The sequence below is a fragment of the Primulina eburnea genome, chromosome 11 (assembly GCF_022965805.1).
Source record: "Primulina eburnea isolate SZY01 chromosome 11, ASM2296580v1, whole genome shotgun sequence".
Classification (NCBI taxonomy): domain Eukaryota; kingdom Viridiplantae; phylum Streptophyta; class Magnoliopsida; order Lamiales; family Gesneriaceae; genus Primulina; species Primulina eburnea.
The window spans coordinates 5203785-5227103 of NC_133111.1; the positions used below are offsets into that span (position 1 = coordinate 5203785).

The 23319-nt window shown below is 32.4% G+C and overlaps 3 protein-coding genes across 4 annotated transcripts; all 3 read right to left on the bottom strand.

The window, feature by feature from the left end:
- Positions 1-1137: 1137 nt before the first annotated feature.
- LOC140804837 (cyanidin 3-O-galactoside 2''-O-xylosyltransferase FGGT1-like) lies at positions 1138-2821 on the bottom strand. The gene has a single exon (XM_073160987.1). The coding sequence runs from the start codon at positions 2640-2642 to the stop codon at positions 1284-1286; it is 1359 nt and encodes a 452-aa protein (XP_073017088.1). The 5' UTR covers positions 2643-2821; the 3' UTR covers positions 1138-1283.
- Positions 2822-3357: 536 nt separating this feature from the next.
- Positions 3358-6027, bottom strand: LOC140804665 (transcription factor VOZ1-like). Its single transcript, XM_073160754.1, has 4 exons — positions 5797-6027; positions 5263-5406; positions 4346-4871; positions 3358-4249 (listed from the first exon to the last, which is right to left on the bottom strand). Exons 1-4 carry the CDS (start codon positions 6025-6027, stop codon positions 3696-3698), a joined length of 1455 nt encoding a protein of 484 aa, XP_073016855.1. The 3' UTR covers positions 3358-3695.
- A 2680-nt stretch (positions 6028-8707) lies between these two features.
- On the bottom strand, positions 8708-11612 carry LOC140805324 (uncharacterized). 2 transcript variants are annotated; one of them, XM_073161594.1, is made up of 5 exons: positions 11514-11612; positions 11256-11433; positions 10291-10425; positions 9476-9562; positions 8708-8930 (listed from the first exon to the last, which is right to left on the bottom strand). In XM_073161594.1, exons 2-5 carry the CDS (start codon positions 11382-11384, stop codon positions 8772-8774), a joined length of 510 nt encoding a protein of 169 aa, XP_073017695.1. In that variant the 5' UTR covers positions 11385-11433; positions 11514-11612; the 3' UTR covers positions 8708-8771. The 2 variants fall into 2 exon arrangements, with proteins under 2 accessions (XP_073017695.1, XP_073017694.1); XM_073161593.1 differs by lacking the exon at positions 11514-11612 and having other exon boundaries at positions 11256-11488.
- Positions 11613-23319: the final 11707 nt, after the last annotated feature.

The window sequence follows — 23319 nt, forward strand, 5'->3', positions numbered from 1 at the left end:
AGTACCGCATATCATCCACAAACTGACGGACAGTCAGAACGGACGATCCAGACATTGGAAGATATGCTGAGAGCTGTAGTACTTGATTTTAGTACTAACTGGCAAGATGCATTGCCACTTTGCGAATTTTCGTACAATAACAGCTATCAAACGAGTATTGAGATGGCTCCATTCGAAGCGTTGTACGGAAAGAAATGCAGATCCCCTCTTTATTGGGATGATATCTCTGAAGTTCCTGAGACTGGACCTGATATGATCAGAGATATGACCGAAAAAGTGAAATTGATTCAGAAGAAAATGAAGGCAGCCCAAGATAGACAAGCCAAATATGCCAACCTCAGACGACGACCGTTGGTATTTGAGGTAGGACACCGAGTATTCCTAAAGATTTCTCCTTTTAGAGGTGTTATACGAATTCTAATCTGTGAGACGGGTTAATCCTACCGATATTCACAATAAAAAGTAATACTCTTAGCATAAAAAGTAATATTTTTTTGGATGATTCAAATAATAGATATATCTCACAAATACGACTCGTGAGATCGTCTCACACAAATTTTTGCCACGTAACTAAGCTCGTACAAGCTTCAAGCTCATAAAGCCAATAAAATTTTTAATAAACAGCTCCAGTAATTTAATTCGACCACATTTGAATCACTCCACTACCACATCTTCCAAAACAAATTCACATAAACAAAATTGTACCATATACGTGCATAAAAAAGTTCAAACCAACGTAAGCCAATAAATTCGAGTTAGCGTGTAAATATGCACCGCCCAAATACCGAAGGACTCGATCATCTTATTCAAAGTCGACCCTCAATCTCTAAGAGGAAAATAAAAACAAATTCATCTACACTCACAGCTATTGAAGTTAAATAAATGATTTAGTGTGAGATTTCTTAAGAAATGTTTATTCTTAATTCTATTGACTTATTTGTTATTAATAAATAAATGATCTCATTGAAAAGTTTATAATGGACGTAGCTCAATTTTGGGGTAAATTTTATAAATTTTGATGTTTATCATATTTAATTTATTGATGTTACTCATGATGTGCTGCTGCAATGTTAACATTCCAGATAACCCAACAGATTTTAGTTATTAAATTGTGATTCTTGAAATATAATCAAAATATAGGCATTATTCTTGAACCCAAACTTAAAAAAAATGTTGCATAAACACTTTGGTTATTGAAAAGTTAAGAAATCTGCAAATACTTGCTGAAGATCTAAACATATCTAATATCGATCAAGTTTGTATTGATGCCAATATTGGATCGATTATTCCAAAAGACCTCTCAACTTCTCAACAAATTGGTCCATGTAAGAATTTTCAAGCCCCTCTTCCCCCAACAAGAAATCCCTCCATTTTGCATGGTTGGCTCGTATTTCATTTCCAATTTCACTGTCATTATCCATCGCCAATCTTATAGCCTTCGCCACACCATCTTTTGTGAACAAACCACTATCATCTCCTTTCTCAACCTCCACACCAACTCTTAAATCTGCAGCCATAAATCTTGCATTCATGATTTGGTCTCCCATCTGCGGGATCAGCACCAGTTGGCACTCGCTGACCATGGCTTCAGATAAAGAACCCGACCCGCAATGCGTAACGAAGCATCCAACAGAAGGGTGTGCTAGAATCATTTGTTGCTGCACCCAACCTCCATGAACGGCCCCTATTTTCTCTGTTCTTTCTTGGAAGCCTTCTGGTAAAGCCTCTTGTATTGTATCTGCTCCAATGGGTGGTTTTAGTGCAGCAAAAAATGGATATCCTGAGAGCTCGATCCCCAATATCAGTTCTTGAAATTGATCCATTTTCAATCTTGCTTCGCTCCCAAGTGCACAGAAGATCGCTGTTTTTGGCTTGAATTGGTCCAACCATTTTGCCCATTTTTCGTCTAGAGCGGAAGATGGTGGCTTCGGCAAAACCGGGCCGGCTAGAAAAACAGGTTTCTTGAATTTTTTTTCAAGAAAATCACAATACGTACCTTCCATTTCGCTGCAGGATTTGAATCCAATGGCGTCGCACTCTTCAACTGACTTGATCATACGTTGAACATACGTCATCCCGCTGGAAAATTCTTTCATGTTGTTGATGGTACTCACAACACGAGCTTCGTGTGTGTAAATCTTGATCCCTGTTGTAGGAAAACCAAGCGGAGGATCCATCAAAGCTTCTACCGTAGATTCATCTCGAAACAGATATGCAACAGCCAGAGGGCTAATGGTGCAATAGTGGACGGATTTCATCCCTAACCTGCGGGTTAAATCCGGCAACCAATGGGTAAAATCGAAGAACACGAAATGGGGCTTGAGTTCCTGGAGAAGATATTCAATGGTTGATTCTGTAAGATCCATGGCATGACGAAGGAGTGAATACAGAGGAAAAGGGACTTCTGAGCTGGTTTCTGTCCCATGGGGCAGGCCTTCAACGTGAGGCACGGTTACAGGTATGAAACTTATGGAATCCGGGTAAAGATTGAATTTTTCTAATCTGGACTGTGTTTTCTCTGGCAGGATCAAGAAAATTTTGTGGCCTCTCTCTGCAAATTTGTTTGAGATGTGAAGGAATGAGGTGAGATGCCCCATTGCGAACCATGGATACATGACAAGTCTTAAGCTGTTTTCACCCATAATAAGGTTTCAAGAAAATCTGCAAAAAAAAAAAAAAAAATCCTTGTGAAATTAATGCTCTCTACTTGAGAGTACCTTCTGGAATTACTGAGAAAATTTCATATTTCACACAAATGATATTCTAAATCCAGCAATGATTTATGTTCGAGTTGTGCTGAAATTATCCTTGAATCGTTCAACTGCCGTTGAAGAGATCAAACTTAGTTAATTCGTTTGTGCATCTGAAAAAAGGGTCAATGACATTTGAAATTAGTGGAGTACCCATAAAATCGGGGTAAGATGGATCGAGTGGAGGATTTGATGTATATATTTTAGGGCGAGATAAATATGGATGGGTAAAAACAACGTACGCAACAATGTGTTAGAACTTGATCTGTATATTCTTTTCAAAGCAACAGGTGAAAATTAGTTTCCAGTATGGGTAGATGGCAAAACATGCATTGCTATTATCGAATTCTTGAGGTTTGGCTGTAGAGTCATGATAATTGAATGCCCGAATTTGAAAAACCTTGTGAAAGTCGATTTACAAATTTTGAGATAACTCTCGAGTCTTTGTTTTGATTACAATAAAATGGAACGGAACATTAATGGGAAGTGAAAAGGATTGAGAATCTTGGCAAGTTATACTGTCTCATGTATGCCAAGACTGATGAATGGTGATCTTGAGCAATAAATTTTAAATAAAAATTTAAAATAAAAGCATATGAAAAGTAGATGGTTTTACATGATAATTACTTGTCATTTAAAAAATTCAAAATATACACAAAAATACATTGCCAAAAGCAGAGGAACTTGGACAAATTATCCATACAATTGGCACCAAAAGTGCAAATGTACAAAGTCGAGAAATGATGCATTAGGATAGCCAGTTTGGTTTATATATATATATATATAGCTGTTTCTCTAGAAGTTAAATTGGTCCAAGTCATCTATAAGCTATAAGTAGATGACAACAAAACCCATGACGACAAGTAAATAAAGACTTCACCACTTGCTCGACAACCGGGTGAAACGGAGAGTGTCCCTTATTCATGTTGCATTCAAATAACTCGATCATGTCAAGTAGTATCCGTTCAAATTGTCAACAAGATAATCGTATGGTGAACCTTTTGAATAATCAAGTACTTCAACTGGGCTTGACAGTTGGTTTGATGCAGAATAAATGCTTCCAGTTCCATCCTTCACACAGGCTTTCCCCCTCCCCTTAACCATGCGCTGCTTTTCATTAGGAAATTCAGCAGTCAGCCTCCCCATTTGCTTTTGCAGATCAGCAACAGAATCATTACTTAGCTTCCCCTTGGGACTTTTCTTCCCGTCTACACGCTTAACTTCCAATCTGTATAATGCACATGAATCATACTTGTTAATTTCGTATTCATAGAGGTGCCACTCGAAATTTTCCATTGGTTGTGGGTCCATATAGTAGGATCTCTTCAAACCTCCAAATTCATTCATCACTTGTTTCCTTGACTCATGCCAGCCCCTTCCATTGTAGTCTGGCAAAGATCGTTGCTTTCTATTACCACTTTCAAAGGCTCTACGTGGCTTATCAAAAAATAGCCACTCTCTGATCGTTTCACCGTCCAAAACGATAAGATCAAATAGTTCTGGTTTACATAGAAGGTGGATCAGTAAATCTCAAATAAACATGGACATGAAAATTTAAGCTTTCTTCAGGAAGATGGAAAGACCAGACAACTAACCAGGGGCATTCCAAGGAGATTTTGCAGTGGCAGCACCCTCGCATTCAGGAATGCCTACATCTTTTCCTTGAGCCTTTGTACCGAGAGCTGCAAAAAGTAAGTTATCCTTTAAACCAATACCTCCAGGTCGTACAACCGGTGGCCTTCCAAGGTAGCCTTCATCAGGTGCAAGCCCAGCATGATAAGCACTGCAATAGTCATCAGACTTTTGGCACCAGTCCGACCCTTGAGCTGGTCTGGGACAATCCCAAAGGGCGCATTTTGGCCCTAAAAAGGCAGAAGGGGGAGGGCATATAGTTTGTTGATAGCCAGAAATATGAGGCATACCATCCTCCCCTATGAAACAGTGGCCATTAAACCCAGGGAAATAATGGTGCTCAAGCTCTGGATGGAAATCAAATGATTGGAAATCGGCCAAATTCATATTATTATGCATTCCAATCTGGTTAACTCCAATCCCAGAGCTTTTGCACTGATCAACGAACTGAAGGGCCTGTTCTTGAGGACCACTGGACACATTAAAGCCCTGCCACAAACCAAATAACAAAACATACAGATAAGAACCATTCAGTGATAACTAGAAATAAGTCTCATCTAAAAGGCAGGAATAAAATTGAGAGTGAAATGCCTAAATAAAATTCAATAACAAAAGAGGCAAAAAAGATAAAACTCCCCGAAAACATATTCCAAACTACACAAAGCTGTTCGTCAATGGCAGAAATGACACAGATTTCACGGCTGGTGAAAAATGAGCATTGTTTGACCTCACAAAGCATGATGCTGGGGAAGGAGATTCAGTGATTCAAAGCTTCAAACCCCAATTGAATGCAAACCAAAACAAAATTATATACCACCTCCATTACAGTGTAATCAAACATATCCAGCTAAGAGTAAAATTTTGCAAAGAAAATGCCAACCTCTTGAGTAGTAGATTCCTCCACAACCTTTTGTGCCTCTGGATCTGGCTTTGGTACAGCCAATACACTTGTTGCGTCATCTTCCTCCTCACCAAGCTGCAGCAGCCTACAAATCTCAGATGAAAACGAGCCAAGACTACCACCCTGTGGAACAATTATCATACACTGAGAAACTCAGACCCCGGTTACTTCAACCATAAATGCACACACCACATCATTAGCTTGCACAAAAAACTCTGGTTACAAAATAAAATACCAGCTAAAACTGTAAGTTGAGATAACAAGGCAAAGGATGAATTGCATAAAAAATCAGCTATTATTCAAGACTTCCAATACCCCTGTGAATTATAATGAGTAACACCCTAGATTCTAAATATTGATGGAAACACAATCTCATACTAAATTGCAATGGACAATATTATAGTCAAACTACAATTTTTCATTGGCTTTGTAGCGAATATTTCGTGTCATTAGTGCAAACGTGCAAAATTTCAGCTTAAAAAAGTAGAGATATTCTAGCAGTGAAACTATTACTTGTTGCAGTGAAGAAGCTGGGGATGGTTCATTGAGCTCAGCCTTCCATTCACGAAGCATCTGATGAACTTGCTCTTCTAGCAAGTTAACGTCAATAGTGCGGCTATCCTTCCTAGCAGATTGAAGATCACTAAACATGCCTTGCAGATCATCCACACGATTCTTTGCCCTGTCCTTGAAGAGATGGTGTGATGCAGACTTGCAAGCACCATTCTTTAAACCCTTCCTCATCCAAGAAAATAGCAGCAAATATTACCCAGTATCGCAAGAAGCTGCTGAAAACATAAAGCAAGTAATGTTCAAACAATTACACAGAGCCATATTGGGAAGGAAAGCTCATAAACACACAGGAAACCGAAGAGCGGAGTTTTCTCCAATTATTAAAAGAGAACATATCAAATCGAGATAACTTTTGCTGAACGATAGCAAGTAACTAATGAAAAACAACATCCATGTCATAAACTTGCCATCAAATCATGGGATTTGTTTTACACCGAAATGTTTTCCAATATCTTCAGGATCGGCAAAATTTGAAGAAACACAATCACACACCAAAATTCCAAACCTCAGAACACCAAAATAATTATTGTAACAAAGGAATTGAGCTCAAGAACCCTAATTCGGAGCAGCAACAAAGTGTTCGTCCAAATTTAGCGAACAAGCAGAGAAAACACACATGGCATACATAAAGAGCAAAAGAAACGACGAAATTAACGAGTTCAAACCAAAAAAAAAAAAACGCCTCACGAAATCAGAAGTAAATCCCCGCAAATCCTTCAAAATCAAAATCCTTTTTTTCTGAAATCCCAGCAAACCCTTTAAAAAGCGAAAGGAAAGGCGAAAAAGGTCGGTCAGAGAGGGACCTGTAAAAGTGTGAGGCTGGAGAGGGAGTGGAAAGGATTCTCTTCTCTCAGTCCTCCAATGTGCACGCCGCAGTACTTGTTTGGGCAAGCATGGTCGGTCGGTGGGCAATTATACGATCGATCTTCAACTTTTTCAATTTGATTTGGAAAAAAACTTTTATAAAATTATGACAAATATTATTTTATAAGTTAGACCGAAAAAACTCGTTCGTATATATAGATATATGAAATCGTCTTGATCAATTCGAAAACATAGCTTATTACTCGATTAGGTGTAGATTTATTATGAGATGATCTCATATAACTATATTAGTAAGATGAACTCGTCCATATATGGAACGAAAGATAATACTTTGGAGTGGGTTTTATGTGAGATCGTCTCACGGATTTTAATATGTGAGACTGGTCAACTATACTAATTCACAATAAAAAGTGATACTCTTAGCATAAAAAATAATATTTTTTTATGGATAATCAAAATAGGAGTTCCGTCTCACGAATACGACCCGTGAGACCGTCTCACACAAGTTTTTGTCAATTATTTTGTTATTGATTCGACAAAATATTCATTTCATAAAATTGATAAGTAAAGTAGTTTAATAAAAGTTTTCATGCTCGATTAATTGAAGTCTTTTTATAACAAAAAAAAAATCATCTTTTACGTAAATATTATATTTATTATTATGAGTCATATAGAATAGAAGAATGAAAAATAGGAAGACAAGGAGTGGAAGAAAGGCATAAAGGGAAGATTCCACTCTATATCTCCTAAGATGAGATTCGTTTAATCAAATTCTTGATGCTCTCTGAGTGAAGATAGATAGATAGATAGATTAAGGAAATTAAATTTTATAGTAAATATTTTTATTCTCTCTTTAAAAAATATTTTTTTTTTCACTGTTGGTGTTATTTTTTAAGGTTATATTTACAGTAAAATAAAAAGATTTATTTCAAGTCCAAGAAATCCATTTTATTTGTGATTTACCATTCATCAAGATTTCGTGTTATTAGTAGACGAATCGTAGTTAATAAGATATATTCTAGCTACATCGTTCATTAAGAATGAAATTGTGGGTTTTCGTTCCATCAAAATTAAGGCAAAAACTTATGTGAGACGGTCTCACGGGTCGCATTTGTGAGACGGACCTCTTATTTGGGTCATCCATGAAAAAATATTACTTTTTATGCTAAAAATATTACTTTTTATTGTGAATATCCATAAAATTGACCCGTCTCACAGATTAAGATCCGTGAGACGGTCTCACATGAGACCTACTCTTTTTTTAATGCTAAAAAAACTGATTTTCTAATTTTCAACCCGCATATAATAATTTTTTTAAAAAAATAAAAATAAAAACTATTTAACTTCGTGATCTGGCACCAATATCAAATCACTTTTAAAACAAGTTGATTACAGTAACAATTATTTTTTCAAATAAAGAATATGTCTCTTGTGAGACGTTTTCACGAATCTTTATCTATGAGTAAGAGAGATCAACTCTACCGATGTTCACAATAAAAAATAATATTCTTAACATAAAAAGTAATATTTTTTCATGAATGACATAAATAAGAAATACATCTCACAAAATACGATCCGTGAAATCGTCTCACACAAATTTTTGCCTCAAATAAAAATACATACTTTTATTTCTACAGAATATTCTCCCGAAATTAATCACCAAAAATATTTATCGGGAAGCAAGAAAATGAATAAATAAATAATACCTTGATTTTTTTACATTTATAATATTATAAGATTATAACTCCAATATTATAATTATAAAATTATTATATTTATGGAAAGTATACACCTTATATTTTTTCATCATTAAAAATTGACTAAAAAAAACTAGAGATGGGAGTCTTGGTCCCTGGAAATAGCATACTGGTATGCATGAGCAATATCGAAAACTTGAGGATCCTTCTCACCTTATTCGTCAAATATCACCAAGATCAATATTTTGCAGCGAGTTGCACGAACGACAAACCGTGTGCATAATTCTTTACAAATGAATTAAACTCAATTATAGTGGGCTTATGTCCGATAAATGAGAAGGATAAATCTTGCCTTTTATATCCAAAATTGAATATTTTCTGGTCATATTCAGCTCAAGCAGCAGTTTTCGGCTTGGATTCCTCAGAATTAGCATCCCTGAAACTAAAGACACCAAGAAGTCCACGTCCCTTGGCAAGCTGTTCGATCTCTTCTATTTTTAGCTTGAGAAGCTCCACCTCTTTCGCTAACTCATCATCACGTTGCCTCAGTCCCTGGAATTCATTGCGAGCGAAATTACCGATGATTTTCTTAGTCGCACAACACCCAAATAAGTAAAAGGAAAATAATAAAACTACTGTGTAGATAAGTGAGAAGAGAAATTTCCTCCATCTTCCATCATCAAAGCTGCACAGTGTGGTTCTCAACTAATTCTCATGTGGTGACTAACTAGCAGCAAAGTTATGTTATCAATAGTAAGATACTCGATAATTGATGAAGGGAATGTGACACATTGCGTAGTTTTCCTCTAATTAATCGCAGCAATAAATCGTGTCTGCCACAATGACTTTAGATAAAGCTTAAAAACAGCTTGTATGGACTAAGTGAATATTGATGAACAGAACTCTTTCCAGAAGCATTCCTCCCATAAATGGTCACTACTTCAGTGTTGTCTTACAACACATACATAAATTTCACGTCACTAATTTTCTATGTCCATATGTCCCGATTTTGTGGTACTCAAGAAAAACTTATAAACACAGGTTCCATGTACAGAAAGGGGGAGGGGTGGGATTTGGGAAATTCCATGACATGTTACCTGCATTTCTTGTTTGCGAAGTTCCTCCTTCTTGGCTTCTGATCGAGAATTTCTTTGTACCTCAAAGTACAGAGCAGCTACAGCAACCTAATCATATAATTGGGGATTCAGATCATATATGGATGCACATTTAGTCATTTGAAATCAAGGTCCTAATAGTTCAGGAAAATGTCACTTTGTTCCTAGCTAGTCACAAATACTGAATCCGAAAAAGGAGCCAGGCTTTAAATGGCCCAAACTATGTCACGAAAAATTGAAGAAACTATCAAACTACCAGATAGGAAATCCATATTCATCAATCAGCAAAGAATGTTTTTTAGAGTATTTTAACATATCAAAGTCAGGTATATACACAGAAGGAAGCAGAGGAAGTATGGTACTGAACACACCATCATTGTTACAATGTTCTTTTATTCTCACAATCACTGTTTAACATTCCACCTGTGCAACTAAAATTCAACTTTCTCCAACACAGGTAACCCAACCAAGAATCATCTTGTGAAGAGCATCAGTAGAATATAAGGTAAAACAAATTTCTATTACGGCACTGCATCTACCGCTTTCCCCAGGCAGGTTATATCAAGTTATCATCAACTACATATCTTGTTTTGAAATGAAATTCACCTACAAAAATGTCTAGTGAAAATGCATGTCCCAAAAATATGCACAGCACCTGAACAGGTTATATTAAGTTGTCGTCTACTACTTATCTTGTTTTAAAATGAAATTCTCGTACAAAAATTTACAGTGAAAAATCGCGGAGATATCTCAAAAATTTGTGCAACTAAAAAGGAGACTGAATAGAAATACGACACCGAGAAGACAAAAAATTCCCCCAGGAGATCAACTGCAGCTTGCACAGCCTTTTCTTCATTCAAAGGTCGAATTTCAACATCAGTAGCATGACCATATATACGCCGTTGCATGGTTGTGGTCATACGGTGATTGGCCTGGTTTCCATCATCAAAGTAAAGAGTGAATTTTAGATAAAATTGATCAAATAGGATTTTTCAACTAGCACATTCTTGGACATATCCTTCCATTATCACGATCACAACTAAAAAGCAATCCACAGAACACAACGTGGATGGATTCCGTAAGTTTTCCATAATGTACTTTTCTTAGATACATCAATGTGTAAAAGGCTTGAGTCTTCTATGAGTGAGGAGAGATAGGCAAAAGAATGAGAGGGAAATGGCAAAGCAATACCAAAAGCCCTGGAATGTATTGGATGAAATATTAGAAGTCCCAATACATTAGGAAATGTTTGGATGATCACTAATACCTATACAAACCACTGTCCTTCACTACTGAGCTTGGGCCATGGGAACTCAATGTATCCTTGATAAGAACAAATACAGGTACGATAAGAGTATGCATTAGGAGATAAAACATGGATTTAAACGATAATGAAGAGAAGAACAACAATGATGAATAAACAATAAACCAAGTCCAACCCGATTCCCGGTGATTGCAAATTTAAGGTGTATACATCGAATGCTATTAGGTAATTAAAATTTATTCAAAATAGGCCAGCGTGGGTGGGTTCATAACAATACTTGGCATCCCCGAGACTGAGAACAGAAAGTCTTCCCGGAACAATATATTGGCATTAAACTAAGAAATCCTAAAACAAGATACACAAAAAAAAGATTAAACAACCAGACCCTTTTCAAGTATAATCGTAAATAGATACACAAAAAAAAGATCAAACAAGCAGACCCTTTTCAAGTATACTCGTAAATAGATACATGATCATCCGAGGAATTAAATCAAATACCTGAGCGATGCTAACGATAAAATTGCGGAACTTAGGGTGGAGACCAGCCTCTTTCTTGAGTCTAGCCGCAATGGGTTTGCTCAGAGTCTTCAGCGCAAGCGTGCCAAGCTTCAATAGAGGTAGCACCATCACTGATCAATAGTTCCCTCCCACCTAAAGGATCGATCTTTGAATCAACCTACAGAGAACCAGGCTGCTGAGTCTTGAGGCTATATGTAGAATGCGCATAATGACGAGGAACAGAGAATGAGAGAATACAAGGGTTTAAGGGAGTGGAGATTCATGTAAAGGAAGGCGAACGCGAGCATTTGCTCTTCTGGTACCAGGGTTGGTGCACCGTGCTCGACGTGGCGTTTGTTTGCTCAATCTGGAGGGAATTAGAAAACGCGTTTACTTGTTTTGCTGTGTCTCGCGTTTACAACACGACGATTTTAACGCATATTTTTAACTATTATTATCATTATAATATAATATTATTTTCAAACTCTCTTTTAACACCACCGAAATATATTAATAAAAATATTACAAAAACTCTTGTAATACGGTTTAATGACTCAATTTTGTGAGATATATCTTCTATTTGAGTCATTCTTGAAAAAATATTATTTTTTACTGTAACTATTAGTAGGTTATGTCAAAAATATTATTTTTTATTGTAAATATGAGTAGAACTGATCCGTCTTACGAATAAAAATCCAAAAAATCATCTCACAAGAGAACTAAGCTATATTTGGGCAAATGGATTAGTGTAAAAAAAAAATAATTAAAATAAAATAATTATATAGATTATATATAGATATAATTATATTAAGACACTAAAATAAACTTATATAAAGACTCAATTTTTTAATTATCATAATGTGGGAGCCAATCAGGAAGGTGCATAACCTGACGTCACATTTCTCAAGGATATTTTGTTAACAAGCATGTTGACCCCTCTAAGAAATATCAGGCAATATAGAACATGACTTATAAAAAAAAAAAAAAATCATTTAAGTTACAGTAGTAGAAATGTATATAATTCTAGACTTCACAAAAAAAAGTTGATATTTACAATCTATTTTGTGTTATTTACATTTTGTTTTATATGTAAAATATATGAAATATATTCACAAATAGAATGCAAATAACAATAAATGAAATGTAAATACCAACTCGCATTCACAAAAGATAACACAAATACTAATCCAATTGTAGGATCTCGAATGAAAGAAAAATGTATTATCACATCTTGTTAGACCAAAATTTTGATTTCCATAATTATAGTTCTAGTTGAAATCTCATATTCTTGTATCTTGAATTTAGAATAAATATAAAAGAAAATAGTGGTTAACTCTTTGAGAACTTATTGATGAATAAACTAAAATGATATATTTATAGCAAATCAAACAGTAATATAACTACGTACTGAAATGCATCAATGGTAATGTATCGTCACGAAAAATCTAATCAAGTGTAATATAGTATTTGTTCAGGATTCTGAAATGGATATCGTGAACTAAAAAGATGGATCTTATCAATATTCAGTATAACACTTTTTCTTCGTTGTAATAATAGCGTTTAGATCCAACGGCCAACAGGTTCAATGCAAAACCATTTTTCCCGAAAATACAAAATATGCTAGTGTTTTAAAATGATTTTGGAAGGGAGTTAGGTCATCTCCAATCATGGTACCACAATGGTGTGGCACCATTGTGGTGCCATGAAATTTCACTCCAATCCAGCATCAAAACTGGCGCTGGATTGGAGAAGCTCCACAAGCTGCTCCTGCGCCACAATTTTTTTTTAATTTGATTAATTTAATTTAATTGTTTAATATTTAATTAATTAATATCTTTTTGAAATTTTAATTATAAAATTTTTAATATTCGGATTAGAAATTAATTAAGTGTAAAAACAAAAAATAAAAAAAACACAGATTAAATTAATAATGCGTTAAAATGACACAAATTACGAACAAAAAACAACTCAAATTTTAATATATAAATTAAAATATTTAAATATATAAATTTTAATAATTAAATTATAATATTTAATTATCATTAGATTATCAAATTATAAATAATTAACATAAAACAGAAAGATTAATATTGAAAAAAAAGAATATTCTTGGAATATTCTATTGTAGTGTAAAATGTAGTGCAATGTGGTTGGAGATGATTTTAGTGTAACACCAATGTAGTGCAGAATGTAGTGCAGTGGATTGGAGATGGCTTTAGGGATTTCTGCATTTTAAAACGTCCGTGCATGATTCTTAGAACATGGCATTTTAAAAAATTATAAACCTCTTGTTTTTATTATTTAGTTTATATATTATATATAATCATAACCATTTGCAAGTCTTAAGCTAAACTTCAAACAATGATGAAGTTTTCTTCATTTCTTCAGTTTATAAATATTCGAGCAATAAATATTCGTCAGACAGACATTGAAATAAACATCCATTAGTTCTCTTATGCTAGATATAACTAGAGAAGATCGGTACGTACATCATACCGAAATTTCGGATACCATATACCACACCGAAAATACCGGTATAAGAAAAATGATATCGTTACCTTACCGACTTTTTAATATACACCGAAAAGTCAGTATGCTGAAGTTTCGGTACGGTATCGGTAAAATATCATTATACCGAAAGTATATATAAAAAAATGCATTCTCTTGTATTCCTAAGGCCAGTGATCACCAATACTAAACAAATCCCTCAAGACATTCAAAGAGACCAAGAAAGATATATACAAAACAAATCCATCGAGATAATAAACACTAACCGCAACATGTATCTGAATATTCAAGACATCAGTGAACACCAATAAACTTCAATCGCAACATGTGCAATTTCTTCATCCGCTATCTATGAAATAATGTCCGAGACCGAGGTCATTTGATTTTTGAAGCATGTCAACTTTTTAACAAATCAAGGTCCATCATCTAGTCTTCTAGCTAGCTGTAAGGTTAGACGATAGAGATAAGACTTCTCAACAATTTAAATTCTTAAATATGAATTGACTTGTTTTACTGAACTTTGATTTAGACTATTCCAACCTGATGAGTTCAAATAAAAGTTAAATTATTTATTTTGGTACGATATCGATATATATTGTTTTATAAAAAAAAATATCATATATTTTTTAAAATTTTAACTTTATTATTTAAAAATATTATATATTTTTTAATTTATATATATTATTTCGGTATGGTCTTAACAGAAATATTAAATGATTTTTTTATCTTTTATTTTTGAAAAAGAAGATAAAATAATATCATTTTATGTATATGATTATTGTTTCACGGAAGTATTTTCTTTTTTGTTTTATTTTCCCACGATTATATATACACACACATATACATATATATATATATATATATAAATAATATTGTATAATATATTTTAATATATATATAAATAATATTGTATAATATATTTTAATTAATTGTAAAAACAATATAAAGAGTTTATCAGATATGCATAAAACAAATTTCTCCATAAATATTATAATTAATTGCAAATTTGATTTTATACACATCCGACAAAATGTAAAGTTCAATTTCCATTATTCTGATTTTATCGTATGACAGATTGACGAAATTCCAAAAGGTTGATTGTGTTATTTAATTTATAATTCACTCGTGGTCCAGACATAAAACAATTTTCTACATATAATATTTTTTTATCAAATTAACTATTTTTTTATGAAAATATGTAGAGATTATATTAATATTAAGAATTTAAAAGATCATTTTCATAAGAGTTTTTAGTAAATAAGTAGAAATAATTATCCAATTAGGATTTGTTCATCTTTGAAATTTATAATATTTTATAACAACTCAACGATTTTAATATGAGATAATACATGGTCACTTTGTCTTCATCACACTGATGCGGCCCACCAAAAAAACCCACATGAATTGAGTGACATTTTAAACTCACGTCTGATGTCTTCTCGGCTTATAAAAAAATATTTTTTACATGTTAAAATATTGTTAGTTATATTATAAAAAATATTGAGTAATATATAGATTTGAGAAAAAAATATTAATTTTATCTCAAAATTATATTGTGCAATGTGTTGATATATGAGTGAAACAATATTTGCTTTTTTATGTCATGAGTATTATGGACTGAGACGATTCGTTTCACACGTAGAGATCTATGAGACCGTCGTACATGAGACTTACTCTTATTGTTTCGAACTAAAGTTTATAATTTTGATTGGAATTATAATAATTCCAATCACGATACTCCATCGGTCTTAAAATAAACCGTCTGTATTTTTTTCGCTCATCTCAAATATATAATTTATTTTCTACATTTACTCTTGTTTTTTTTTTTTTAAATAACTTGATAAAATAAGACTATTTGTAGAATTTGTAATTCAGATACAAAAGGTCAACAATGAAGAATAGCAGTCCAGAAACCGATTGTGGTTTGCATCTCTTGGACCATCTCCAACCCATATATTCTATTTTTCATTTTCTATCCTCTAAAACAGAGATCTTATATCTCTATTTTTAAAAACCTTTTCCAACCCATATCCTTATATTACAAATATTCCATTTATTTTTTTTTTCGTTTTCCAAAAACACAAATATAATTATATAATTACATAATGTATTATATAACCGAACTTAATTAATTCGATAAACATAATACAATAAAACATATATTAAACTCAATTTATTTAAAATAATATGTTATTAATTTTTGTGATCATTATCTTGTTTATTATTTCCATTTCATTATTATTATAAACAATAGACTTATATTTAAATCATGAAAATAATAAAACAATTAAAATAAATTAACTAATATAAAATTATTTAACATTAAAATTAATTAATTAAATAATTTGAAATATAATAATATAAAAATACAAAAAGACTATTTTGCAATTGTTATGATGATATTTCAGTAATATGGGGAATCTCCATATTGATTTTCAAATGAATAGCGATCCTCCAAAAATGGAGAATCACTATTACAATGGAGATTGCATTTGGAGTTGGATTGGAACACCAAGCCATACTCTATTTTGGAGATTTCCTCTAAAATAAAGATGGGTTGGAGATGCTCTTAATGGAGGATTATTTTAAAAAATAGATATTTTAAAAATTGCAATATGCTTTGGTCGATTCTTGCTTTGGTCGACCATGCTCCTGTTGGTCGACCATGATGCTCCAAAGTATGGTCGACTAAAGCAAGATAACATATAAAGCTTGGGTCAATTTTGTTGATCAAAAGTTGTTTTAATTTTTAATGAATTAATTATAATTTAATATTTATAATAGTTATCAAATGGAACTAATGAACAATTTAATATTTATAATAGTTATCAAATTGGTAATTTTTAGAGGATATAGATTGAAAATGAAGTAAATTAAAGAAATATAGTATTTGGTAATATTTAGAGGATATGAGTTGAAAATAAAATAAATAGAGTATTTGGTAATATTTAGAGGATATGGCTTGGCGAAGGTTTTTGAAAATAGAGATCATGGATCTCTATTTTGGAGGATAGAGGATGAAAAATAGAGGATATGGATTGGAGATGCCTTAGAACATCCCTTACAAGGGTTCCTGTATACTAGTCTTACCTTTGAAATCTGTAATTTGCATCCCTTACAAGATATTGTCTGCATATAAATGTACGTTCCTGTTATAGAATCGTTGGACTGAAAGTTTCTCACAGGAGTATATCTGCCCTTTACTTTAATCACTATTTGCGAACCATCTGAATTTTTTTAAACCCGTATATCTCCGAACCTTATTTTTGTCTTTGAACACTGGCTGAAGCTGGTTGCCATGTTTAACCATTTATCAATGATGAATTTTTTGTTTGAGTCTAACTATGGAGAACTGCTTTGATCTTACATCCGGATTCACAAGTAATTGTATGGTTCAGTAGTTTGAGAGGAGACTAGTATTTGGGGTTTGGGTTCTAGATTGGCGTTTAAGGTCTCGCATCAACTATGCGAATACGTCCCTCCCTTCTTTTCCAGCAGCCGTCCATACAAATCTATCAAGTTGTTGAGTTGGACTATCATTTTGTTCGAGAAAGGCCGAGACCTTAGACCATCCCTATGAAACTTCGAATAGAAAGCAAAAAGCAGCGAGCTTATGAGGTACCGATCAAATAGTAGAAAAAGACGTCATTTTCTATTATTTGGATAAGGCCTTCCTTGTCGACGAAAACCAACCCGCCAAAGAAAGAAATGGGGCAGCCCTATGGAATTATGCCTATAACCCGCCCAACCAGATCAAACTCATTCAAGAGATCGAGAAGGTTGGGAACATTAAACTATTTGGATTGGCCGGTGTTAACTTCTGTTTGTGCCCGAACCACAGCCCTGGTTGTAGATTGATATATTTCATTAAACTAGATAAATGCACGTGCGTTGCACGTTGAGAAATAGAGATAATTTGTATATGATAATTTTATTCAAATATGTTTAAATTATTTTTGAAATAAGAATAACTTTGAATAGATAAATAATTAATTATTTTGTTACAAATGAAATCATCATATTTTCTAGTCTTTGATTTGAAGACCTCTTGAAATCTTTTTGTGCCCGTCGGTTTTTATCTTCTTATCTCTTTTTTTGTACTCGGCAATTGGTTCTTCATCTCGAATCTCTATTTCATCTTCGTCTTCATGGATCTTCATGTGTTTTGTTGATGTTTACTTCATCTGATTTTTCTGCATTTGGTGGTTCACTGCTTTGTTTAGTTGGCTTGATTATCTTTTGAGATCTCCGTTTCTTGATATTGACATTTGTTGTTGGATAATTGTCATGTATCTCAATAGCTTCTGCCACAATATTTAACACTTCATCACGTTTTTTCACTAAATTATCCAACTTGAACAAGAATGTGTGGAGCTTGGAGCTTGGTTGATTTAGCGAATCTTTATATGTGTCATTTGGTAAATTCTGCATCGAAAATTTTTATTGTTAGATGCAATATTTATGTAGATATAAAATCATTTGTTTGTTTTATCTTATACATGGTCATGAATTTGAATGAAATCTTCAATAGAACATCCAACAAAAGACGCTCCAATTATGTTCACCATTTGCTTAATATACGATTTTGCACGATAAATCCCAATTATAAGAAATAAATATTGCGTCGTGGGTCCAAATATAACTTTTGACATAAAGATTAAGCAACATTCAAACTAAAAGATAAATATTTCACTATCATTCAGTTTTGTTAGGTTAAGCGTGCAAGACTGAGGGTAGTATCGTGATGAGTGAACTCCTTTGAAGTTTTCGTGAGTTAAGCTGTTGACATTGTGTCGCTTATTTTAAATTTCATTAAAGATATAATTTTTTTTATTAAAAAAAATATGTAAATTTCATTCCAAAATTAAAATTTCATTTTTCTTCAATTATTATAAAATTCATTAATACCTGAAAACGAACAAAAAAAATCATGTATTTATTAATATTATTTAACGAAAATAAGGACATATATGTAAATTCACATAATTTTATTAGAGTTTTCAAATTATTAGTCGTGTATTATTTACGTTATTAATGGATGTTAATTTACTAAAGTTTAAAATAAAAATTGCATAAAAACTCCTATGAGGCTGTCTCACGGGAACATGTCGCATATCCTACCCTAATCATGAAAAATCATTGTTTTTCGCTCTGAAAATTGCTCACTTGGCCCATTTGAAGGATATATCCATGAGACCGGCTCACATAAGACCAATTCAAAAATTGGAAAACTATAAAAATTCATAAATCAAACAAGAAAAAAAAAAGAGAGAAGTCAAACAAAAAGAATTAATTTTAAAATAAGGATATAATTTATTTTGTGAAATATATTGTAAATTTATTATTTTTATATTCATTTTAAATTATATTAAAGATATATTTTTAAAAACAAATAAAGTATAAATTCTATTTCAAAAAATGGTGGATAAATTTCATTTTGTTCAATTTTATTTAGAATTAATTGATAGTTGGGAAAAAAAAAATAGAATATGTATTTATTATTATTATTTTAAATTTTATTAAAGATATTATTTTTTTAAAAAAAAATTATGTGTAAATTTCATTCCAAAAAATGAAAGCTTAATTTAATTTTTATTCTAAAAACTGGTGGCTAAATTTTATTTTTCTTCAATTTATTTTATAATATATTAAATAATAGATGGAAAAAAAACAAATAAGCGAAGAGAATTATATTAATTATTATTATTTACGTTATTCACAGATGTTAATTTATTTAAGTTAAAAATGAAATTGACACAGAAACTCCTATTAGGTTGTTTCATGAGTGAATTTTGTGAAACATGTCTCATATCCGAATTAAATCGCGAGAAAAATTATTTTTCACTCCTGAAATAACTGGGTCAGCCCTTCTCAGGACTATTGTAATGCCCGAGAATTTGATTACCGTAATCTGAAATGATTTATGGATTAAGGGAGGTGATTGAAGTTATACGAACTAGAATGAAGAAGCTGGGCGTCGTGGCATGGTGAGCCAAGATGTTGGACAGAACATCTGGCGCTCGAGCGGTAGAAAAAAACCGCCCGAGCGCCAATACACCATAAAATAAAAAGTCGGACAGAACGTCTGGCGCTCGAGAGGCAGAAAGTTACCGCCCGAGCGCCAGTGGTGATCAAGTTGATCTTCGGACAGAATGTGCCGCGCTCGAGCGGTAGAGATTAACCGCCCGAGCGCGAGTCATGCAAGATGAAAATTCGCCACTTGTTTGGCTGCATGCACGTGGATATATATATATATATATATATATATATATATATATATATATATAGATATATATATATATAAATATATATATATATAGATACAAACGTTAAAAACAAATCCTTCAGAAACAAGAATCGAAGGAAAACTTTGGCCAAATTGTTCCTGAATCTTTGAATCGCGATTGTGAGAAATCCGTCCGTCTGATTTTAAATCCGACTTCAGTACCGAGTTCCTAGCAACGTAGGCTACAACTGGACGTAAGTTTTGCTACGTTTTGACATGTCTTGAAACTATGATGTTGTCAGAATTGAATAGGATTCATATATGATGTTCTTGTCATATTAGACATCATAGAATCGAAGTCAGATTAAAGAACGGACTGTTGATGTAACTGTTATGATTTTTGGAATCGATTTGACTGAGAATTCATATCAGATATGTATGGTTATTGAGATTATGACTGGTATTGATATTGATTATGAGTTCTGATATTATATCTGTGATGTTTGGACTGACGGGATTGTCGAGACAGTATTGTTATGCCGTCGAAACATCAGTTGACTGATATGGATCAGAGTCGGTCTTGATTTAGATTGTATTGGTATACCGTATGTCGATTGACATTGATCAGATTTTATTGTGATTTGAATATTGATCAGAACAGGTATTGAATTGAATAGTGTATTGATATTATATCTGTTCGGTATTGTTATTACCAGATTGGGAATGGACCGAGATAGAGTCGGGACTTCTTCTTCTTCTTCTGAGCGAGAAGATAAAGGTATAAATGAATGTTGAGTTGGGATTGCACAACTCGAGGGAGGTTTGACTCGAGTTTCCCTAAATCACATACTTTACCTTATTGCATTGATATTTGCATTAAGTTGATTGATGTACTTGTTCTCTTGATATTAGATGACAGGTATTAGACGAGTTATCTTGTGACAGAAGTGCCGGATAGTGGTGGTATCGCCACGGCACATTGCACGATGTCTCAAGATAGGATGTTAGCGATAGAGCTACAGTCCTTGACGGTTAGGTCAGGACACTGGATGTTTGGTTATATCGAGTAATGGAATCTATTACGGAATTCGATATAGGAACACCATATTTGGTTATATCGAGTAAAGGGTATTGGAATTCTTCTATTACGGAATTCGATATAGGAATACCAGGGCACTGGTTATATCGAGTAATAGAGATTATGGTTCCATCCTTTACGGAATTCGATATAGGAATACCACATCTGGAAACCGGGATCCCTAGACTAGGATTGAGTCTAGTCTAAAACGTGGAGTCACGAGCTTGAGTGACAGTTATATTGATTGATATTGATTGATGTTGATTATGTTCCTGAATATGGTTCATGTCCTTTTATGTTCCGGATATTGGTACATATTTAGAATAGAAATTATTCTTGATACTGATCATGTTCCAGATGTTGGTCCATGTTTAGAATAGGAGTTATTCTTGATATTGATTATGTTCCTGATATTGGTACATGTCTAGAATAGGAATTATTCTTGATATTGAATTATGTTCCTGATATTGGTACATGTTTAGAATAGGAGTTATTCTTGATATTGATTATGTTCCTGATATTGGTACATGTCTAGAATAGGAATTATTCTTGATATTGATTTATGTTCCTGATATTGGTACATGCCTAGAATAGAATTTATTCTAGATATTGAATTATGTTCCTGATTAGGGTACATGTTTAGAATATGATTTATTCTGGTTATTGATTTATATCATGATGTATATATAGCATATGATTTGTGTTATATGCTCTTATATGATTTATATGATTGCATGTATACATGATTTATACTGGGATATTTATATCTCACCGGAGTTATCCGGCTGTTGTCTTGTTTGTATGTGTGCATGGCAACAGGTGGGCTAGAATCAGGGTCGTGAAGAGAATGAGGCTGGACTAGATAGCGTGGAGATCCGGGCTTCAGAAGCAATTTAGGATTCAGCACTGATATGTAGTTGACCCTAGTTGGATTATTGTAGATGACATCAGATTTGTATGTTCATGTTTAACATGTAATTTGATTTTAATTACATTACGTTTCCGCTTTGTTTTTTTTTTAAAAGAAAAAAATTTAGACCCTGTTTATTATGAATGATTAAATATTCCTAAAGACGATTAAGGAATGGATTAGCGTCCGGGTCCCCACAACTATATAACAATAAAACTGTTTAACATAAAACCTACTAAAAAGCGGAGAATAAAATTTTGAACAATAGTATAAACTTCATTTTTATTCGATTTATTTTAAAATTCTTTAATTAATAAAAAATAGAAATAAAACAAAAATACAAATTTCATTATTCTTTTATTTAATTTAAATTTCATTAAAGATATATTTTTAAAAAAATTGAGTTTAAATTTCATTTCAAAAAATAAAAGATAAATTTAAATTTTATTCTAAAAAATGGTGGCTAAATTTCATTTTTTTTCAATTTATTTTAGAAGTCATTAATACCTGATAGAAAGTAAAAAAAAATATTTATTAATATTATCGTTTCGAATTTCATTAAATATATATTTTTTTTAAATGAAGTACAAATTTCATCATAAAAATGAAGATTAAAATTCATTTCTCTTCAATTTATTTTAAATTTCATTAATTAATAGATGAAAAACATGAAAACCAAAAAAAGAAAAAAGAAAAAAATGGAGTGTGTAAATTCACAAAAAAATAAACATGTATTAATGATTATTATTAAATGAAGGTAAGGACATTTATGTAAATTATGTATCAGTTCTAACGTAAAATTTAAAAAATAGAGTGCAAATTTCATTACAACAAAAAATAAGGCTAAATTTCATTCCCCTTCACTTTATTTCATTAATTTCATTAATTAATAAATTGAAAAAGACTAAAATTCTCTTCAATTTATGATTATTATTAAATGAAGGTAAGGACATTTATGTAAATTATGTATCAGTTCTAACGTAAAATTTAAAAAAATAGAGTGCAAATTTCATTACAACAAAAAATAAGGCTTAATTTCATTTTTGTTCACTTTATTTCATTAATTAATTAATAGATCGAAAAAGACTAAAATTCTCTTCAATTTATTTTAAATTTCATTAATTAATAGATGAAAAACATGGAAAACAAAAAAAAGTAAAAATGGAGTGTGTAAATTCACAAAAAAATAAATATGTATTAATGCTTATTATTAAATGAAGGTAAGGACATTTATGTAAATTCACAATTAACATCATTTATGTAAATTTACAATTAACATTCATATAGATATAGAGATATAGATATAGATTTAGTAGAGCCCATTATTATGTGAATGATAGAT